General features: G+C 38.6%; 2 protein-coding genes across 4 annotated transcripts; one reads left to right on the forward strand and one right to left on the reverse strand.

The window, feature by feature from the left end:
• Window positions 1-72: 72 nt before the first annotated feature.
• On the forward strand, window positions 73-4,960 carry LOC148063747 (uncharacterized). The gene is made up of 6 exons (XM_087811933.1): window positions 73-753; window positions 823-1,028; window positions 1,104-1,274; window positions 2,047-2,199; window positions 2,287-2,353; window positions 2,423-4,960. The coding sequence occupies exons 1-6, from the start codon at window positions 198-200 to the stop codon at window positions 3,982-3,984; spliced, it is 2,715 nt and encodes a 904-aa protein (XP_087668059.1). The 5' UTR covers window positions 73-197; the 3' UTR covers window positions 3,985-4,960.
• A 2,647-nt stretch (window positions 4,961-7,607) lies between these two features.
• On the reverse strand, window positions 7,608-14,693 carry LOC148063748 (annexin A13-like). 3 transcript variants are annotated; one of them, XM_087811936.1, is made up of 11 exons: window positions 14,579-14,693; window positions 13,306-13,381; window positions 12,994-13,088; window positions 12,755-12,922; window positions 11,558-11,591; window positions 11,401-11,480; window positions 10,212-10,280; window positions 9,237-9,338; window positions 9,083-9,158; window positions 8,901-9,013; window positions 7,608-8,793 (listed from the first exon to the last, which is right to left on the reverse strand). In XM_087811936.1, exons 1-11 carry the CDS (start codon window positions 14,591-14,593, stop codon window positions 8,674-8,676), a joined length of 948 nt encoding a protein of 315 aa, XP_087668062.1. In that variant the 5' UTR covers window positions 14,594-14,693; the 3' UTR covers window positions 7,608-8,673. The 3 variants fall into 3 exon arrangements, with proteins under 3 accessions (XP_087668062.1, XP_087668060.1, XP_087668061.1); XM_087811934.1 differs by having other exon boundaries at window positions 12,755-12,925; XM_087811935.1 differs by lacking the exon at window positions 14,579-14,693 and having other exon boundaries at window positions 12,755-12,925; window positions 13,306-13,396.
• Window positions 14,694-17,322: the final 2,629 nt, after the last annotated feature.

Here is a 17,322-nt window from a genome sequence, read left to right on the forward strand (position 1 = left end):
AAGAGAAACCTGTTGCCAATTATTCGAGCTCCACATGTGGGCGAGACGAGGAGATGTTCCGAGAGGGGCAACGGAGCGCAGAAGGTTCTGTACGTGAGATGTAGGCGTTTGGACCTGAGGGACCTTTTTTTTTTTGTTCCACGGAGGGGGATGATCGAAAACTGACGGAGGATTAATTGTTCTTTTTTTGGGTAAAGATGGCTCGTATGTTTGTGTTCGCGCTCCTCATTTCGACTTGTGTTCTGGGCTGCGTCTCGTGGATGAGGCCGTGCGTCGGCGCGCACTGTCCCGGTGCTGACCCAGTTGCGCCCGGGCGGGTCTTCCAGCCCTCCAGGCAGGTCTACCAGCAGGACGCCCAGTACTCCCAGCAAAGCGCCCCCATGTCGCCCTATACCGTCGTCCAGCCGCACCAGCACCACCAGGGGGGTTACCCGGAGGGTGGGAGCCGCAGGACGAACCCGCGGACCCTCACCGCGGAGGTGTTCCACCCCGGGTGCGCCGGCGGGTCCTGTCCCACCTCGGTGTCGCAACACCCGGACGACGGGAGAGAGTGCAAAGGGTTCGGGTGCAAACTCCGGCGGCAGAAGCCGAACGCGTGCACCGGGGACGGGTGTTTTACGCACGGCGGGGAAGTCGACGCGCACGACGCGCCGGTCCACGTCACGGACAGAGCCGCGCAGTTTCTGGACGAGCTTCCGGAGCTTGGGTCGGAACGTGGCGCCAGGATACAGCTGACGTGCGACATGAAGTCAGGTGAGATCGTTGTATATTCCAAGGGCAAGATCAGGTTTGGAAAATGACTTCTTCTCTGCGCCCTCGAAGGGAACAACGAGGTTCCTTCTGAGGACGCTCTCGTGTTACAGCTGGAGCTCTCCAAGAGCCAGGAGGCGTTCGTCGAGGCCCTGAAGGGCCAACAGGTCGAAGTGAAGGAGCTCCAGAGGCTTCTGAGTGAGCAGCAGGGGGCGCTCGTCAGCCAGCAGCGGGAGATCCTGGAGCAGCAGAGGAGGATGTATGAACAGATGGAGCAAGTAAGTGCAAAAAAAAGAAGAAAGAAAAAAAAGCTGAAACATCAGCGTCGCAGATTCACGTTGGTGACGTTCCAGGTGAAAGCTCAGTACAACCATCTCATGGACAGCATCAAGCAGACCTCGCTTCACAGCGTCCAGCGTGAGGTGGACTCTCACATCGAGTCCCTGACCTCGCAGGTCCGAACCCACCAGGCGCAGCCGGCCTTCTCCATGCACAAGGTGGACATGGATGCCAGCGTCATGGAGGTAACGCCCGCCTTTCCAGAGGCTCCGTCTGACCCTTTTATATCTTTGTTGTTTAATGGCTTCAAAGTTCCAGCGAGGGGGGCCTCGCAGGAGGCAACTCACGACATCTGCTGCCCGGCTGGTATCAGCTGGAAATATTTATCTTGGGCAGAACCATTAACTGGAACGATGTTAATGCTTCTGCCATTTGGCAAAGAGCAGCGAAAACCTGCTATGGATTAAAAAAAATAGAGGTTAAAAATGTTTTTGAGCAAGATCAATAAGTGAGAATAATCACAAAACTCAAGATAATATTGTATGTATCGGTTGGTAAAAGGAGCACTACCAGCACCCATAATGCACTGCAGAAGTCCTTAGAGCAGACCTGGGCAAAGTGCGGCCCGGGGGCCACATGCGGCCCTTTGACTTTATTTATGCGGCCCTGGTAGTGTCAAAGTATGATCTTGTATAAATGGTTCTAATGCATTAGCAGATGTATTTTTTGTTTATTATTAATTTACATTTTCACATAACACGTCCCTCCTTTTTGTGTGTAATTTTTTGAGTATATATTAATCCCTCAAAACATTCTTTTTAAGTTAATTGAAGAAATGTTTTGAAAAAAACTCATCCATACAAGAATAAAATTGCAGCTTATTTAGCTTAATAAAAGCTAGTCCTTATGACAAATGTCCTTTTTTTTAAGGGATTTTTTCGTTTTTCTTTTTGCTTGACGGCCCCTAACAACATTCACAGAATTGAATTTCATCTTGAAAAGTTGAATATCGTCCAGGTCGGACCCTCCTTCATGGCCTGTGGAAGCTGCGGACCCGAAGAGTATTGTGGCTTCAGCAGTGGCCCCCCTCACTGCGAGAGGTGCACCGTATGCCCCGCCGGCTTCTTCATGGTCGCCCAGTGCTCCGTTCATGCGGACCGGATCTGCCAGGTACGAAATCCTCACTCATGCCCCTTTTTTCCAATGGCAAGTGTAGCCCCATTTGACCCGGTTTGTCTTGTTTTTTGGGGTGTCCAGGACAGAGATGAATGCCTTGAGATGTCAGATCTTTGTGGGGATCAACAAAAATGTCTCAACACTCCAGGTAGAGTGAACCTCTGAGAAAACTTCGCAGTTGTTCGCCACTTACCGAAACTTTTCGTTCCTTCCTCAGGCGGATTCAGGTGTCACGGGATGACGGAGCGAGACGCCATCTTGGGAATGTGCGGACTGGGCTATTTCTTCAACTCCGACATGGACGAGTGTCAGGCCTGCCACGAGTGCGACGGAGAACCCGTTGCCTCGCCCTGTACTTTTACGATGGACGCCGTGTGCTCGGGACCCGCCACGGGTGATAGCCCTCTATCTTTGTCCTGGTCTGGAGATGTAAGTCTTCCAGGTGGGAAAAGCCTCATCGGAACTCACTCCTCCCCCGGAGTAAAGATCCAGATCCAGGGCCGAAGTGAACCGGGTCTGGTATCTGCAGAGGAAGGACACTTGACGCTGAGACAACACGGCCTGGTTTGGCTGGACGACAACCTGGCGCTGACCCACGGCTGCCGCAGCTTCATCCAACTGTGCCTGCGTCTCAACAAAACCGCGGTTTCCGATCTCCTGGACCTCAGCGGCGTCAGGATAGAGCAACGGGAGGTCAAGTCCCTCCAGAGCGTCAGCATCAGCGGCGTGGCCGAGGTGTCTCCGGGTCACACGGTCTCACTTTTCGTCCAAAGCGCAAGCCAGTACTGCAACCAGACGAACGAAGGCGTGCAGCTGTACACCCCTACGGTAGCCCCTCTGAGTCTTCTTTGGCTGTCTCACGACACCGGCGCCGTAGCCATGACGGCCCAGGCGACGGTGTCCTCGCACTACCACACGACCTTTCGCCCCGTCTTTCGCGCCACTTTGACCTCGGACCCGTACGTGGTCGGGCTAACCCACGACGGCAGAGGTGTACGGTTTTCAGAGAGCGGGACGGTGCGCTTTGTCTTCCAGCAGGCCTTCTACTCCATGGGTCAGGCCTGTGTCACAGAAGGCCTACAGCTGCTGGCCTACGTCACCCAAAATGGCACCGGTGTGGAGCTCGGCCGTGCTTTCAAGCCGGGGGTCCACTATCGTGACACTTCCATATCCTTCTCTGGGTCTACGCACGTCGGTTCTGGAGACACCCTGGCCTTCGAGATCCTCTCACCCGGGCAGTGTAACGTGCGGTACTTCGGGGACGAAACCGGCATCAGTATCCTTAGCCTAGTGTGGGTTCCCGCCGCCATCTCCTCGTCCCTCTTTGCCTCCGTGGCGAACACCGGTCTTCCCTCCGGCGCCGTCAGAAACAAGCCCTTGTTCTTCCAGCAGACCAGTTCGCAAGTGCCCCAGATGGGTTTGTCTTCGAAGGGGTCTGCGGATCACGCCCGAGACTTTGTTTTTAGGGCGAGCGGAACGGCCAGTTTCGCGCTGGATCTTAAACTCATTCACTCCTGCAACCTCATCAAAGTGACCCTTCTGCGGCGCAGTGACCCCCTGCTGGCCGGAGATGCGGCACGACCCGTACCTTTGGCCCAGCAGGTTGCCGGACAGATTCCCGAGGGGAGCCGCTGGGCCAGCATCAGTGTGCGAGCGTCATTCCAGGTGCACAATGGTACAGCTGTGTTCTTTGTTTTGGACTGTGTACGTGGGCGAGTCAATCAAATCAGCCACCAAGCAGGGAGCGGAGTTTCGGTCATGTGGGTCGCATCAGCATGATTAAGAAGAAAATAAACACTCTTGTGATTGACCAAAAATCCAAGGGAAAGATTTTTTCTTTTTTTTTGGTATCTCACGACCAATAAACTACGTTAAGCTATTTTTACCTTTTGTTACATTTGTGAACAATTGGGTTTATTTGTCTCAAAATAACTTTGATATAAACATTAAACAATGGTTTTAAACAGAAGAAAGTTTTGAATATGCATTTTCTGGAATAAAAGTAAAAAAAACAACAATTAAACATAAAATGGATGAATATATATTCAGATAAAAAACATTTACAGCATTTAAAGATTGTATTGAATAATGTTTTTCACAAAGTCACCATAACTAACATGATGAATTTTACCTTTACAACAGATAATTACAAAAAAATAAATGCATGACATTCGTGTCAAACATAATGTTATAAACTAAACTGGCTGATTCCAAAAATCTCAATTCTTGTAGGAATATAAAAAAGAAGATATAAACAGTTTTATGTTAAAGCTATTTAGTTATTTAAACTTTAAAAATCTTTCCTTTTGTCTTTGTATATACATTAAGCTAGCTTCCACATATTAGCTTTAGTTAGCATAGACATTTTTCTTTTAATAAAGCCATATAACTTCTTTCTTGTTACAGCTGTGTACATATTAAGCACATACATGTTTAATTTTTCAGATAAAAGCTGACGTTTTTTATCTCTGAAGTAGTTTAACTTATGCTAACCTGTTAGCATAGCCATCCTGGATCTTGTTTAGCTACTTTATTATACACTTAAAATCTACTTCCTGTCACTTAATATTGATCGTTTGATGCTTGTTTTATTCACAGGTTGTTGTTTTTTTTATATTTCGTCTTTACATATTAGAGACATTATTTTTTTATTTGTATAAATGTATTTTATTGAATCTGCTGCGAGAGGTTAAAACAAATATTCACCGAAGCCAATCGGGAGTGATTTGTATATTTGATGTGAATGTACATCTTAATAAATTCACTTTTTACAGCTGCATGAAGACAATAGTTTTACTACGTTATTTATGAAGCTGATGAGTTGTGTTGTGTGTGTGTGTGTGTGTGTGTGTGTGTGTAGTGGCGGTAAACAGGTTGTCATCGCCGAGAAATTCCGCACACGCTCCTTATTCCCGGACGGCTGTGTCTCGTTGGCAAAAGATCAAATGCCTCAATTATAGTGTTTAATAAAAAACAGAAGTGAAGTTAAAGCCTTTGAAGTGATGTACACATGGAGCGTAATTATGATGCAGCATAATTGATAACACTTTGTAAAAAAAAAGAAGAAAAAAGAAACGTCTGGTGACCTGAATCTCATTCCTTCTAACTGCGGAGGAAAACATTTAAGAACGCTCCTGATTGATGGCTACCGTCTGCGTTTACAGACGTCTGCAGACCATCAACTTCTGGGGGGAGGTCAGAGACTCACATATATGAGAAGCAAAACCTTCCTCTGGCTTCAATAGCTGTCAGAGAAGATTAGCAGCCTTAAAAAAAACAACTTCCTGTATAAATATACTCAATGTTCAAAGTACATATGCTCAAATAAAAGTAAACTAAAGGATTTAATTGGAATGAAAATGTAATTTAGTACAAATATATTGAGCACAAAAAAAAGGTTTTACCTCAATAACTTATATAGTTTGATTATAGATAGTCAAGATTATAGATTATAGTTTGAGTTATTTTATTTTTAAAAAATAGATGCAGAAGAAAAAACTAAATCATACGTAAGTTGTTGTGTTATCTCTGGGTCAAGGTGACCCGGTGGCCCGAAAACAAATGTGTAAAGAGTAGAGGTATATTGTATACAAATATTAAAGCACATTTAACGTCTTCTGCATCATTTTTTTCTGTTTGATTAAATCACTCAAACTATAATGTTTGTGGAATCAGAAGTTATTGAGGTTAAACCTTTTTTTGTGCTCAATATATTTGCATTAAAAAGTCATTTTTATTCCATTTAAATCATTCAGTGGGCTTTTAGTTGGGACTGTGTACTTTAAAACATCAAGCATGTTTAAATAGGAAGCCTTTTTAGAGTATAAAGAAGCAAAAAATTCAAACAGTTCTAGTTAATTGACTATTTCTGTATTTACTGTGTTTACTGTGTTTCTGTTCCAGCTATTCTTATATATTCAATATTCGATATTACCATCCAACAACATAATTTCTAATTTTAAATTAATTATTTTTGGCTTTTAAAACGTTTGATTTTTTTTAATCATATTTATTTTTGGTTTATATATAAATAAAGCAGTTTTATTAATTCATAAAAAAAATTAGCAAATAGTCATGGAATTTCCTAATGAAAACCTGCGGGATCCTGGCGATGACTGAGGACGAGAGGATACAGTCGACTCCAGCAGCTTTTAAAGCTGATGTTTGGACATATTTTGGTTTCAAAATGAAGTTACGACTTCGTCAAGAGTCATGTGGTCTGTAAATTCTGCAACACCAGAGTCAAGTACTCGACAATACTACAAATATATCCTTGTTCCTACAGTATCATATCATATATATAGCAATACATAGTATTGTTGTCCCTGTATCGTGATACACAGCGTATTGCCAAATTCTTGCCAAAACACACCGCTAGTTAATAGTTTCCAAGAAATCCAAAAGTTGTTTGTTCCTAGTCGTATACTCTTCAAACCTTTTATAATACATCAACTGTGGTTAAAGATTGACTGATGTTCTGGTACTTTATGTACCTTTATTAAAATACCTTTTTTACTTCAGACCAACGGGAAGTTGGGTTTAATTTCAACCAGAACAAGTTACATTGCAATCAAATCCAGCATCATCATCATCTGGTACTTTGCTGCAATGAGGTCATATCAGATAAAAAACATTTTTTATGAGCCACTAACATTAAAATCAAAAGATAAAATCTTAAATCAACGTGTTTTAATAAGTGAATTATTTAGTATTTCGTAGCACTTCAGTCCAAATCTGAACACTGTGAAAGTACAAACCAGTATAGAAATGTTAGGGAGCAAATAAGGAAACTTAAAGGTAAAGACTGCTGCGGCTGAAACACTGTGTGGGAAGAAGGGAGAACAAAAAAGAAATGCCAGCTGCATCTGGAAACAGTTCCCACTTGTTTTGCACTTTTGTTTTCTGTTTCTGTCTTCTGTTCCCCAGAGGCGTCTCACGGTTGGTCCTCGGCCAACATCCGTGTAGAGCCGTTTATTGGTTGTTATCACAGACCAGCAACAGTTTCAGAAATAATCGTATTATTATTATTATTATTATTATTTATCGCGATAATATCAAGTGGAAAATTCAAACTACGTTTCTCTTTTAAGTTAAATGGCAATATTACTTAATAGATCGCATCTTATTAGTTGATCTGAACACGGAAAAATATTTTAAATTTTTGTTTTTAAATGGTATGAATTTTAATAATTGCGTCATTACAAATAAATATTAAACGCTTATTTAATCGAAGTGTGACTCAAACGAGTGAAACTCTGCCATCTACTGGACAAGAATATAATTGTCGTCATTAATTGACATCAACCAAGAATGTTTTTAAAATAAATTTGTTTATAAAAGAAGAATTTATGTGTATTTGAAAATATGTGAAAAACTAAATGAGAACATTGAATCAATACAACAATTGTTAATGGTTAAGCTTTATTTTTAAATATTTCACATGAATATAGTGACAATATGTAACTTCATTTAATACTAGTGTTAACATTGATTCGTTAGAGTAAGTTCGATTAAATACTCGCCGTCATTCCTTCCTGAATCCATCTTCATATCTCCGTAACAAAACCACTGGAGGTGTGAGAAAAAGGCAGTTTGTGGTCAAAAGACTATAAAGAGTTAAAAGTGTTGAAGTGACACGAACTACAAAAAGAACCAATGCACTTTTACACCAAAATTTTGAGTTTTTAAATAGATGTTTTAGTCGGCACTTGAGTGTTGCGGTAGAAAGTATTTTGCATTACTTGGACTTCTAAAAGGTCATCATTCAAGGTCACATGAGAAGCAGTGCAGAGACGACACAGTGAGGGTCGCGTTGAAAACACGATGAATATTGAAAGAACAGATGGATTCACGTGTAGTTACACATGGAAGGAAGGAATGTAAAGGACAGTCGGTAATGTTTTTATATGGAAGGATACAAGTCTGAATATTAACTGGTGGAATTTAACATTTCAAATTTGTTTTACTGAAATGTTTTTTGATTCTTTTAAGCATTAAATTGTTATTTTTAAAGAATTTAAGTCGTTTTTTATTGAAAGGTTGTTTTTGTTTAATAATAACATTAAAAAAAAATCTAAATAATAAAACGTTTTTACACATCGTTTGGTATTCAAAGTACAATAATTCAAAATAAATGAAGTCAATATTTTAAATTTGTAGCTTTTTAATTTCATTATTATGTAGTGATGCTGTTATACCAACATTTCAAGGCTACACATTTAGAAAAGTTATCTTTAAATAATTGTAATTAGAATATCAAACTCTATGTATATTATATTATTATTTTTGAAAAGTATTTAAATTAATTAATTTATTATAAGTGTTTTAACATAAAGAACTTCAACCTTTCAATATATAATTTAATTATTTAAGTAAAAATAATTTAAAAAAAAAAAGTTCCATCAAAAGTTAATTCAACCAGTTAATATTTTGATTGCACCTATTCTAATAAATATACGTGGTTTATATTTAGTGCAGAATTTCAATCAGGAGACGTTTGAAGTCTCCTCCACACTCGGCGTCCAGGGCGTCTTTCAAGGTCACGTCGTACTTCTCCAGGTACATGTCCTTCACCGTCTCCAGGTCAATCTTTGAGACAGAGGAGAAACTTTCACCAAAACATATCAAAACAACCATTTCTTCAGACATTCACTCCCACACTACAAGTCCCATCATGCAATTGTGAAGCCACTTGCCTCGGAGCGTCCGACGATGACCCGGACGAGCGTGTCCTCATCCGTGCCCAGACCCTTCATGGCGGCGTTGAGGCGGCGGGCGAAGTAGAGCTGAGGGTTCTTGGCGCAGCGGACTTTTGGATCAGAACAACAACACGTCAGTGACGAACATGTGACTTCACCGCCTCCATCAGGAAACCAACCCAGAGTGAAGTAACAGTCCTTCAGGGTTCCTCCGGCCTCGGCGTCGATGGTGTCCAAGATGTCTGTCCCGGAGAGCTGAGGCAGAGATGTTCGGAAAATAGTTTTTTAGGCCTTGAAATGAAAAAGTGTTGACGACAAGATGGAGTCACTCACCGACTCGTAGGCTTTGAATGTAGCCTGAAGCTGCAGGTAGTTCCTGTGGGACAGGATGTGGCTGAAGGTGGACTCGTCTGTGCCGAACTGACCTTCTCCTGCCTGGAGAGACCAGATGGGAGGTTTGAGAAAGTGACACTACGACCATTCTGTCTTTTCGAGTTCAGAGTGAGACGATAAAAATGTAAAAAAAATAGACCCGCTTACGTATCACGACACATTGGTCAACGATACTATATATCCCGATATCTTGTGTTACTGTACGAACAAGCATGTAGTATTGTCGAGTACTTGACTCTGGTGTCGAAGAGTTTTTAGACCACATGACTGTTGAAGAAGTTTTCATTGGTTTTGAAACCAAAATATGTCGGCTTTAAAATCTGCTGGAGTCGACTGTATCCTCTCGTCCTCAGTCATCACTGCAATATCGTGAGATTTCATTTGTTACTATAGCCGTGGAGGATGTAATGACTGCTGCCATTTAGTGGCAGGGAGTTTAGTTGAAACACAAAAATGAACAAACCCTGAGAATATTTGCATGTTTATTGTAAAAGAAAGGGAATATATATATATATGTATTTTTTTATTTTATTTTATTTTATACAAACTTTATTGGAATATAAACCAGAACAAATATAAAAAAGGAATTTTAAAGCCAAAAAACTAAATAAAAATATAATAAAAAATATCACGGTATATATGAAAATATAGATATTTTCCAACAACGCTACTCCTGTTATTAATATTTATATTTAATGTATTTATTTTTAATTATTGTAATTCGAATACCAAACTCCATATTTAAATACAGATTATTATTGTTGTTCTGATTTTCTTTTTTCATTTAAATTGTATTTATTGTTGTTTTTCCTATTACTGTTCCTCTAAACTATTTCTTTGTGAACTTTCTGCTGAGACAATTCAAATTTCTCTCTATGACGAAAGGAATAAAAATCAATCAATAAAAGCTCTTACCTCGAACAAGGACGTGGCGTCCTGCATCGCCAACTCTTCATCCACCTCGTAACCTTCGTCTCTGCTCGCCTGAGGACGAGATTTCATTAGACCATTCAATTATGACCACCTTTCTAACATGCTTTTCCAACGGTTGAAACTAATGTGATAATGGAGATTATGGTATTTAATTAATCAACTTCTCTGTAATAATATTACATTGATGACTTACATTACTCACAAAACACTATAATGAATGCATTGTAAAGCCTTCTTGTGGTAAAATTTCGAAATAAAAGTAGTAAAAGCCAATATTACTACTTCATAGTCAATAATATTTTCGTCCTCATTTAAATCTTGTGCAAATATTTAAGAATTTCTTTTAGTTTTCCAAAGCACTTAAAAACATAAAGAGTAAACTTGCAATGAAACTATTTATTATAATTAAGAAATGTCATTTGTATATATATATATATATATTTTTTTAAAGACCAGTCATTGTAATTGTATTCAAAGTATATTTGTATAAGTATAAGTACAAGTTTTTATTAATTTATGATGTGTCTATTTTTGCCATACGTGTCCATTTTCGGCCTTTTATTACAATACATGTATATAAAAATAAATAGATAAATGCACTGATATAACTTCCGCACCACGTGTGAAGAACCCACCAATTGCAACGGGACAAATTAAAGTCAATTTTCGATTCGCACATTCCACTTTACTGCGGGTTAAGAAGTAAATGACGATGAATTAACGAACTAATAATAATGATCTGAGGTGATTCTAATCTAAGTTGGAACTTTTTAAGCAATAAATTAAACCTTAAACTCTAAGAAGAAAAAAGCATCAATCATGAATGACGCCATCTGTTGGTCGAGAGGAGTAAACCAGGGCAGGGTTATTCAGGATAGAATGACGTAATAAAGTGCGACAGAGTGAACGTTTAAACTTGGAATGTGGTCTCAGGGAAGAATGTGTTTTTTGGGATCAATGAGTCACAGAAGGTTTCAGGGAGAGGAAGGCTGGAGGAAGCGGGAGAAGGAGGGAAGTTCTGCCGCGTGTTTGTCCAACAATGACGCGATTGGGAAACAAGTATGTCTGGAGGCGATGAAGTGAGTCACGTGATGAAGAACAACACAATGAACAACACAATGAACGACACAATACTTGTTGAAGTTTTCCTTATTATTATTTTTCTTTTTACCTGCAGCAGTGACGTCAGCAGGTTCCTGACTTCCCCGCTGGTGTCGTCCTCGATGTCCGCCTCCAGGTCTCTCTCGTGCACTGCAAGGTGATTAAAAAACAATGATTTATGGACGTTTGTGTCAATATTTGGTTCGTTTTTTTTCATGAGGACAAACCTTGGAGATACGCCTCCTTGTAGCTCATGATGTCCTGGAGAACAAGAAGTTCACATTGGATTAGAATTCTAGATTGTGTGAAAGTGATTGACCTTTAAATAACTTTTGTACCGTTTTATAAGGTCAGATTAAGAAAGATTGAGAAATGTTATCTTCAGTATAACATTTTATTATTGATTTAATTTATATTATTATTATTGAACTAAAAAAATACTTTAAAAAATATGATTTATTATATTTTCTTTTTTTTAAATGAGTTTTACTCAAGTGTATATGATGAATAGGTGGACAAAGGGGGGAAATAGGAAAATAGTATAAAGAAAATCATTTTCCTTGTTTATTTGGGTCTTATGATGTCACTGTATGAATACCTCACTATCACATTTTTATTATTGATTAATATTTATTACTTTAAAAAGAAGGACATTAGAAACAAAAGATAACTGTAGTATTTTATTAATTAATGATAGAAATATAATATATATATCTATATAGATATATATATATGAATGTATATGATAAATAGGTTGAACAAAGACAAAATAATATAAATATATATAGAATTATTTATATATTTATTATTGTTAAAATAAGAATAGTAGTTCAAATATTTCTGAATGTATCAAGAGCAATATTAAACAATTGATAGATGAAAATGAATAAGAAAAAAAGATAAATCCAATTTAAGAATAAGAAACACATGTTTAAGTCCTTTTAAATACAAAAAACAAACAAATTTGAGGACAAAAACTTGTCATACAGTTAAATAATTTAGAATGTATCAATAGGAATAAAAATAATAAAGAAATGTGAAAATGCAAACAAAATAAAAGTAATAAAAGTATTAGATCTTATTCTGGGTTTTTTGGCTTATATGATGTCAGTGTAAGAATTCCTTCTCACTATCACAATTTATTATTTATAATATGCTAGATTAAAGTTTTATTGCATTATACTGTATATATATATATATATATACATCCCTTGTGTTATCTCAGGGTCAAGGGGACCTGGAAGCCTTATTTTTTCTTTACCTTTAATGAGTAACTGGAGTGAATACAAAATATACTAATAAATATAATAACATCAGTGGAAGCTTGACTGTGAGTCTCCGACGGTGGCATGAGCTCCTTCACTTGAATCGTAACCCAAAAACAAACCAATAATTGTATTTTTTGTATCATTTAAAGAACTCGCCTCGTTGCTGGCCGTGCACAGGATCTCCACCAGCACCGCCTCGTCGGTCCCCGCCCCCTTCATGGCCTTCCTCAGCTCTTTGGCGAAGTAGACGTGAGGCGGGTCCAGCATGGCCACGATGGCGCTCTCGAAACTCCCCGTCAACTCCTTCTTCAGAACCTCCTCCAGCTCCTTTCCCACAAAAACAACCCGTTAATTGAAAGTTTACAGGTGGAGACGCTTGATGGAGTTTTGTTTACGTCATCATATTTCTCAAAGTACGCCTGCTTGATCTCCACGCGCTGAGCTGCAGAACGATTGGACAAAATCTGGATGATAACGTCCTCGTCAGTGCCTGAAAAAACCCCAATAATAATTATTAAAAAAACAAAAAAAGTTCCATCTCCAGACTTAAGTGTTGCTGCAGATTATAAATGATAAGATCCAGAATCAATAGGTGGCGTCAGAGCGTCTGCTCCTCGTAAACAACATAATCCGATATAATCTTTGCTGCAATGCAGACTTTGGTGTTACCCAAGGGACCCTATTTGAACCCTTCCTACTGTACTCACCGAAACCTTTACAGGCTTGTCGTATGGCCTTGATGTCCGCCGTCACGTCCAGATCCTCGAATGGGACAATGGTCGGCTGAAGTGTAGACATGTGATCACACACAAGGGTTAAATAGTGGTCGTATGGCGGCCATTTTCTTTTTTCAAATTTACAATGAAAAGAATTCTGTTTTAATCGGATTGAAGCCAAATAAAAAAAGACATCGTCTGTATCAGAACGGAATCTTGACCTCCTAGTATCCAAGTGTGTAAACATTAAAAAAAAAAAGGTTATAAATTATCATTTTTCTTTGTAAGAATATAAAAATCTGAGAATATATTGCTCAATATTACATTCACTATCACATCTCTTTGTTGTTTTAAGAGTTTAATATGAGAAAACAAATGAATTAGAACAAATGTATAATTTAATTAACACAGAAAATAAGCTCGTTTTTGAATTGTCATCGTGAAGTCATTTAAAATTCACAAAGAGAAATACAATAGATGGAAAACAAAGACAATCATTGTTATCTGTTGAGTCTTCAATGGACGTTGAACTCCTTGTATTATGTCTAAAAACAATCATTTCTGTTTGACGCTGGTAAAAAATACGTAGAAATTGTAAATATTTTTAATTTTTTGGGGTTCTTTTATTGCCAAATATATCTTGCAATAAGTCATATTATAATTTTATGGAATTGTAAGAATTTCCAATTTAATTCAAGCATTAATTAATCTTTTTTTTTCCATTTTTGATACAATTTATGTATTTATTCTGAATTTCCTACATTTTACTTAATCTGATATTTTTCCCACATTATGCTAAGGTTCACCTTAAATAAGAAAACGTTTCTAAAATATTAAATTAAGAGGATTTTAATGTATATATTTATATTATATTCATTTTACTTGTTATAAATGATTTAAATATAAAACAATTAAAACAAGTTTTGAAACCTTTCTTACATCGTTTTTTTTTTAAATAATCTAATGTTTCACTTAATGTTACAACTTGAAACGTCTTATTTTTAGTCTTATTTATCACAGACACCTCAGTGTAGATTTTACAATGAAGCCTTTAGTGCAGATGTCATAATGGACGGAGGAGAAGATGACTCAGCAGCCTCCTCTACCCTCACCCTCCTCCCTCCATATGATCTGAGGGTTTCTTCATCCCTGCTGACGCCCCGTCCTGATCCACCCTCGTCCGAAACATTCATTTCTAAACTTCTGTTCAACTCTTTAGATCTTTAAAAAAAACAGTGTCGTCTCAAAAGTAGGTTTCTCTCACCTGAACGTTTCCCATGATGCTCCAGGCAGGTTGTTGAGGTCGTTCAGAGGGGAGAGTGTGTCCAAGAGATCAGCTGGTCCTGCAGTGAAGTCCCTGCTGCAGTGATGACATCACTCACCCGGGTGTTTGCCTAAACAGGGTGGAGCAGGAACAGGAAGTGGGAGGAGCTTCACTGAGCTGCGGCCTTAAAGGCATCAGACAAACATGGACGTAATGGAAGTTTATTTTTCAACCAAAGAAGAAGTTGCTTTAGTTTAGGAAAAAAACTTTTCAATCTAAAAACAATAAGTTCCTTCAGAAAAATCGAATTAGAAGATTTTACAATCATTTAAACCAGGGGTGGGCAAACTCGGTCCTCAAGGGCCGCAGGGTGTGCAGGTTTTTGTTCCAACCGATCAAGAGGACACATTTTGACCAATCAGGTGTCTTAGAAGTGTAATCAGTTGATAGTCAGTCTGGTGTTGCTTGTTTCAGCTGAAACCTCATTGGTTAAACCGTGCATGCTCGATCGGTTGGAACAAAAACCTGCACACCCTGCAGCCCTTGAGGACCGAGTTTGCCCACCCCTGCTTTAAATTTGATATTTTTTGTGTTTAGGGAGCATTTTATTCAATTAATTATAACGAAACGAATCTACCTTCATGTCAGTAATATTTACACACAAATATTCAAGATGATGGAAAAATAAACTTCATTTTAATTACAAACCTTAAAGGTCTATTAACGCCTTCTGCCCTTGAGCAAGGCACCCACACCTCCAACCACTCCTTGATACGCCTCATAAAAGTTGTCCAGTAAAAGTTTTTCCCATTAATATTAACTTGTATATTGAAACCCAGCTTCTATCATCACATGTAGGCCATTGGTCACAAACTCATGGGCATCAAATAATGATCCATCTTAATAATACAAGTCCCATGATGCACTGCAATAGTTGAAGCTTTCAGAGGAAAATATAGGAATGGGATAAAATGATTTAGCGCGACACCACTGTCAAAAGCTTTCAAGAAATGATTAGGGATGTAAGAAATTGATACACCTAAAATTGCAATTAATTTTTTACCAATACCGCTATTTGAACAACGTAATTTTTTTAAATTATATATATATATATTTTGGCTTTTTAATTTATTTGCTTCCCGAGATATTTAATGGTTTATATTTTTATAAATTGTAAATAAATAAAAATTGTTTAGTACAGAATTAACATCCAAATATTGTGTTTGTTCATGTTTGCGTTGGAATTAAACTTCCGGCCGTTAGATGGCAGCAGCTATTACGTCCTGCAGCGAGATCCTGGTGATGACTGAGGACGAGAGGATACAGTCGACTCCAGCAGGTTTTAAAGCTGATGTTTGGACATATTTCGGTTTCAAAACAAATTAAAGCAGTTTCGACTACGTCAAGAGTCATGTGGTCTGTAAATTATGCAACACCAGAGTCAAGTACTCGACAATACTACAAATATATCCTTGTTACTACACTCCTTAAGTAATTCTTGGTTGTAAAGTGCCCTTCTAAGAACATGGTAAGTCATTTAAAGTATATTGTATTGTTGACCCTGTACCATGATACGTATTGTATCGCTTTATTCTTGCCAATACACAGCCCTCAAAATTAAAAATATGACAAAAATATATATATTTTCAAGCTAAAAAAAGTTGTAATGTAGAGCTTTGTCCACTCGGTGTCACTGTTTCCTTCTCATTAAAAACCGTTTCCTTCAAACAGCAATCTGAGTTTACTTTTGTAGAAACGTTTTAATTCAGAACTAGGAACAGAATAGTAACTTTCTGTACATGCAACACACCGGATGCTACAAATCTTTGGAGCAACACTGCATCACAAGAATACATTTAAGTGCGTACAACACAAGTTTCCTGTTCATAGAAATAGAGTCGCAGCTGTGGAAAAAAAGTGAGATTCTTCAGAGATTCTTTTTTTTTGTTCTACTTTTGTTCACATCTGAATTCTGGACGTCATCTTTGAAAATATTTCACTTCACATAAAAATTCTACGTTAAGCCCGTGGGTGAATTGTCATTGGACCATGCCGACTGGATTTCCACGGTCATGCACACACATACATCAAGAGGCTTAGTAACCAAATGTGGCAGTGTAACGTGTCTTAGTGAGGATTGTCTCTCCGTGTTCCGCTCTGGACGCCAGCAATCTTTAAAGTAGCAGACTTTGACGTTACCATGGCAACCGCATGAGTGCAAAAAAAATACTGACAAATGTCAATCAGAACCATAAGAATCATCCACTCGGGATCGCTTTGCTTCTTGAATCAAAGTAAACTCGATCAGAGAGTTTAAAGATGTTGAAATTGAGACAAATTGTTGTTTCTCTACCGATTCCATACATGAGTTTTAAGATTTCAATACATGAATTGAATAGAAATTTAAAGTGCATAGAAATAACATAACAGAGTTCAAAATGTGCTGTTTTAGAGGCTATTAAAGATCTTTAATGTCTGTGATTAATCAGATGCGGGGAATTTCATGGAAGATGCGAGTGTTTCCTGTGTTCATGAGTTGAAGTCGTGTTGAAGGACCATTTATGTGAAACAAACCGTATATGCTAGGGGTGTCAACGTTTACCATCATTTTTTCATCTGTAGTCAAGGCTTGTAACCGGCGAGTAAACGGTTACACGCAGTTGCGGTATATAACCACTAGAAGGTTCCGTCCCCATTCAGAAACCTCCTAAACCAATTACAGCAAAGCCCTTCCAGTAGTATCA

Source organism: Callionymus lyra, chromosome 16, assembly GCF_982586985.1.
Source record: "Callionymus lyra chromosome 16, fCalLyr1.hap1.1, whole genome shotgun sequence".
Lineage (NCBI taxonomy): Eukaryota > Metazoa > Chordata > Actinopteri > Syngnathiformes > Callionymidae > Callionymus > Callionymus lyra.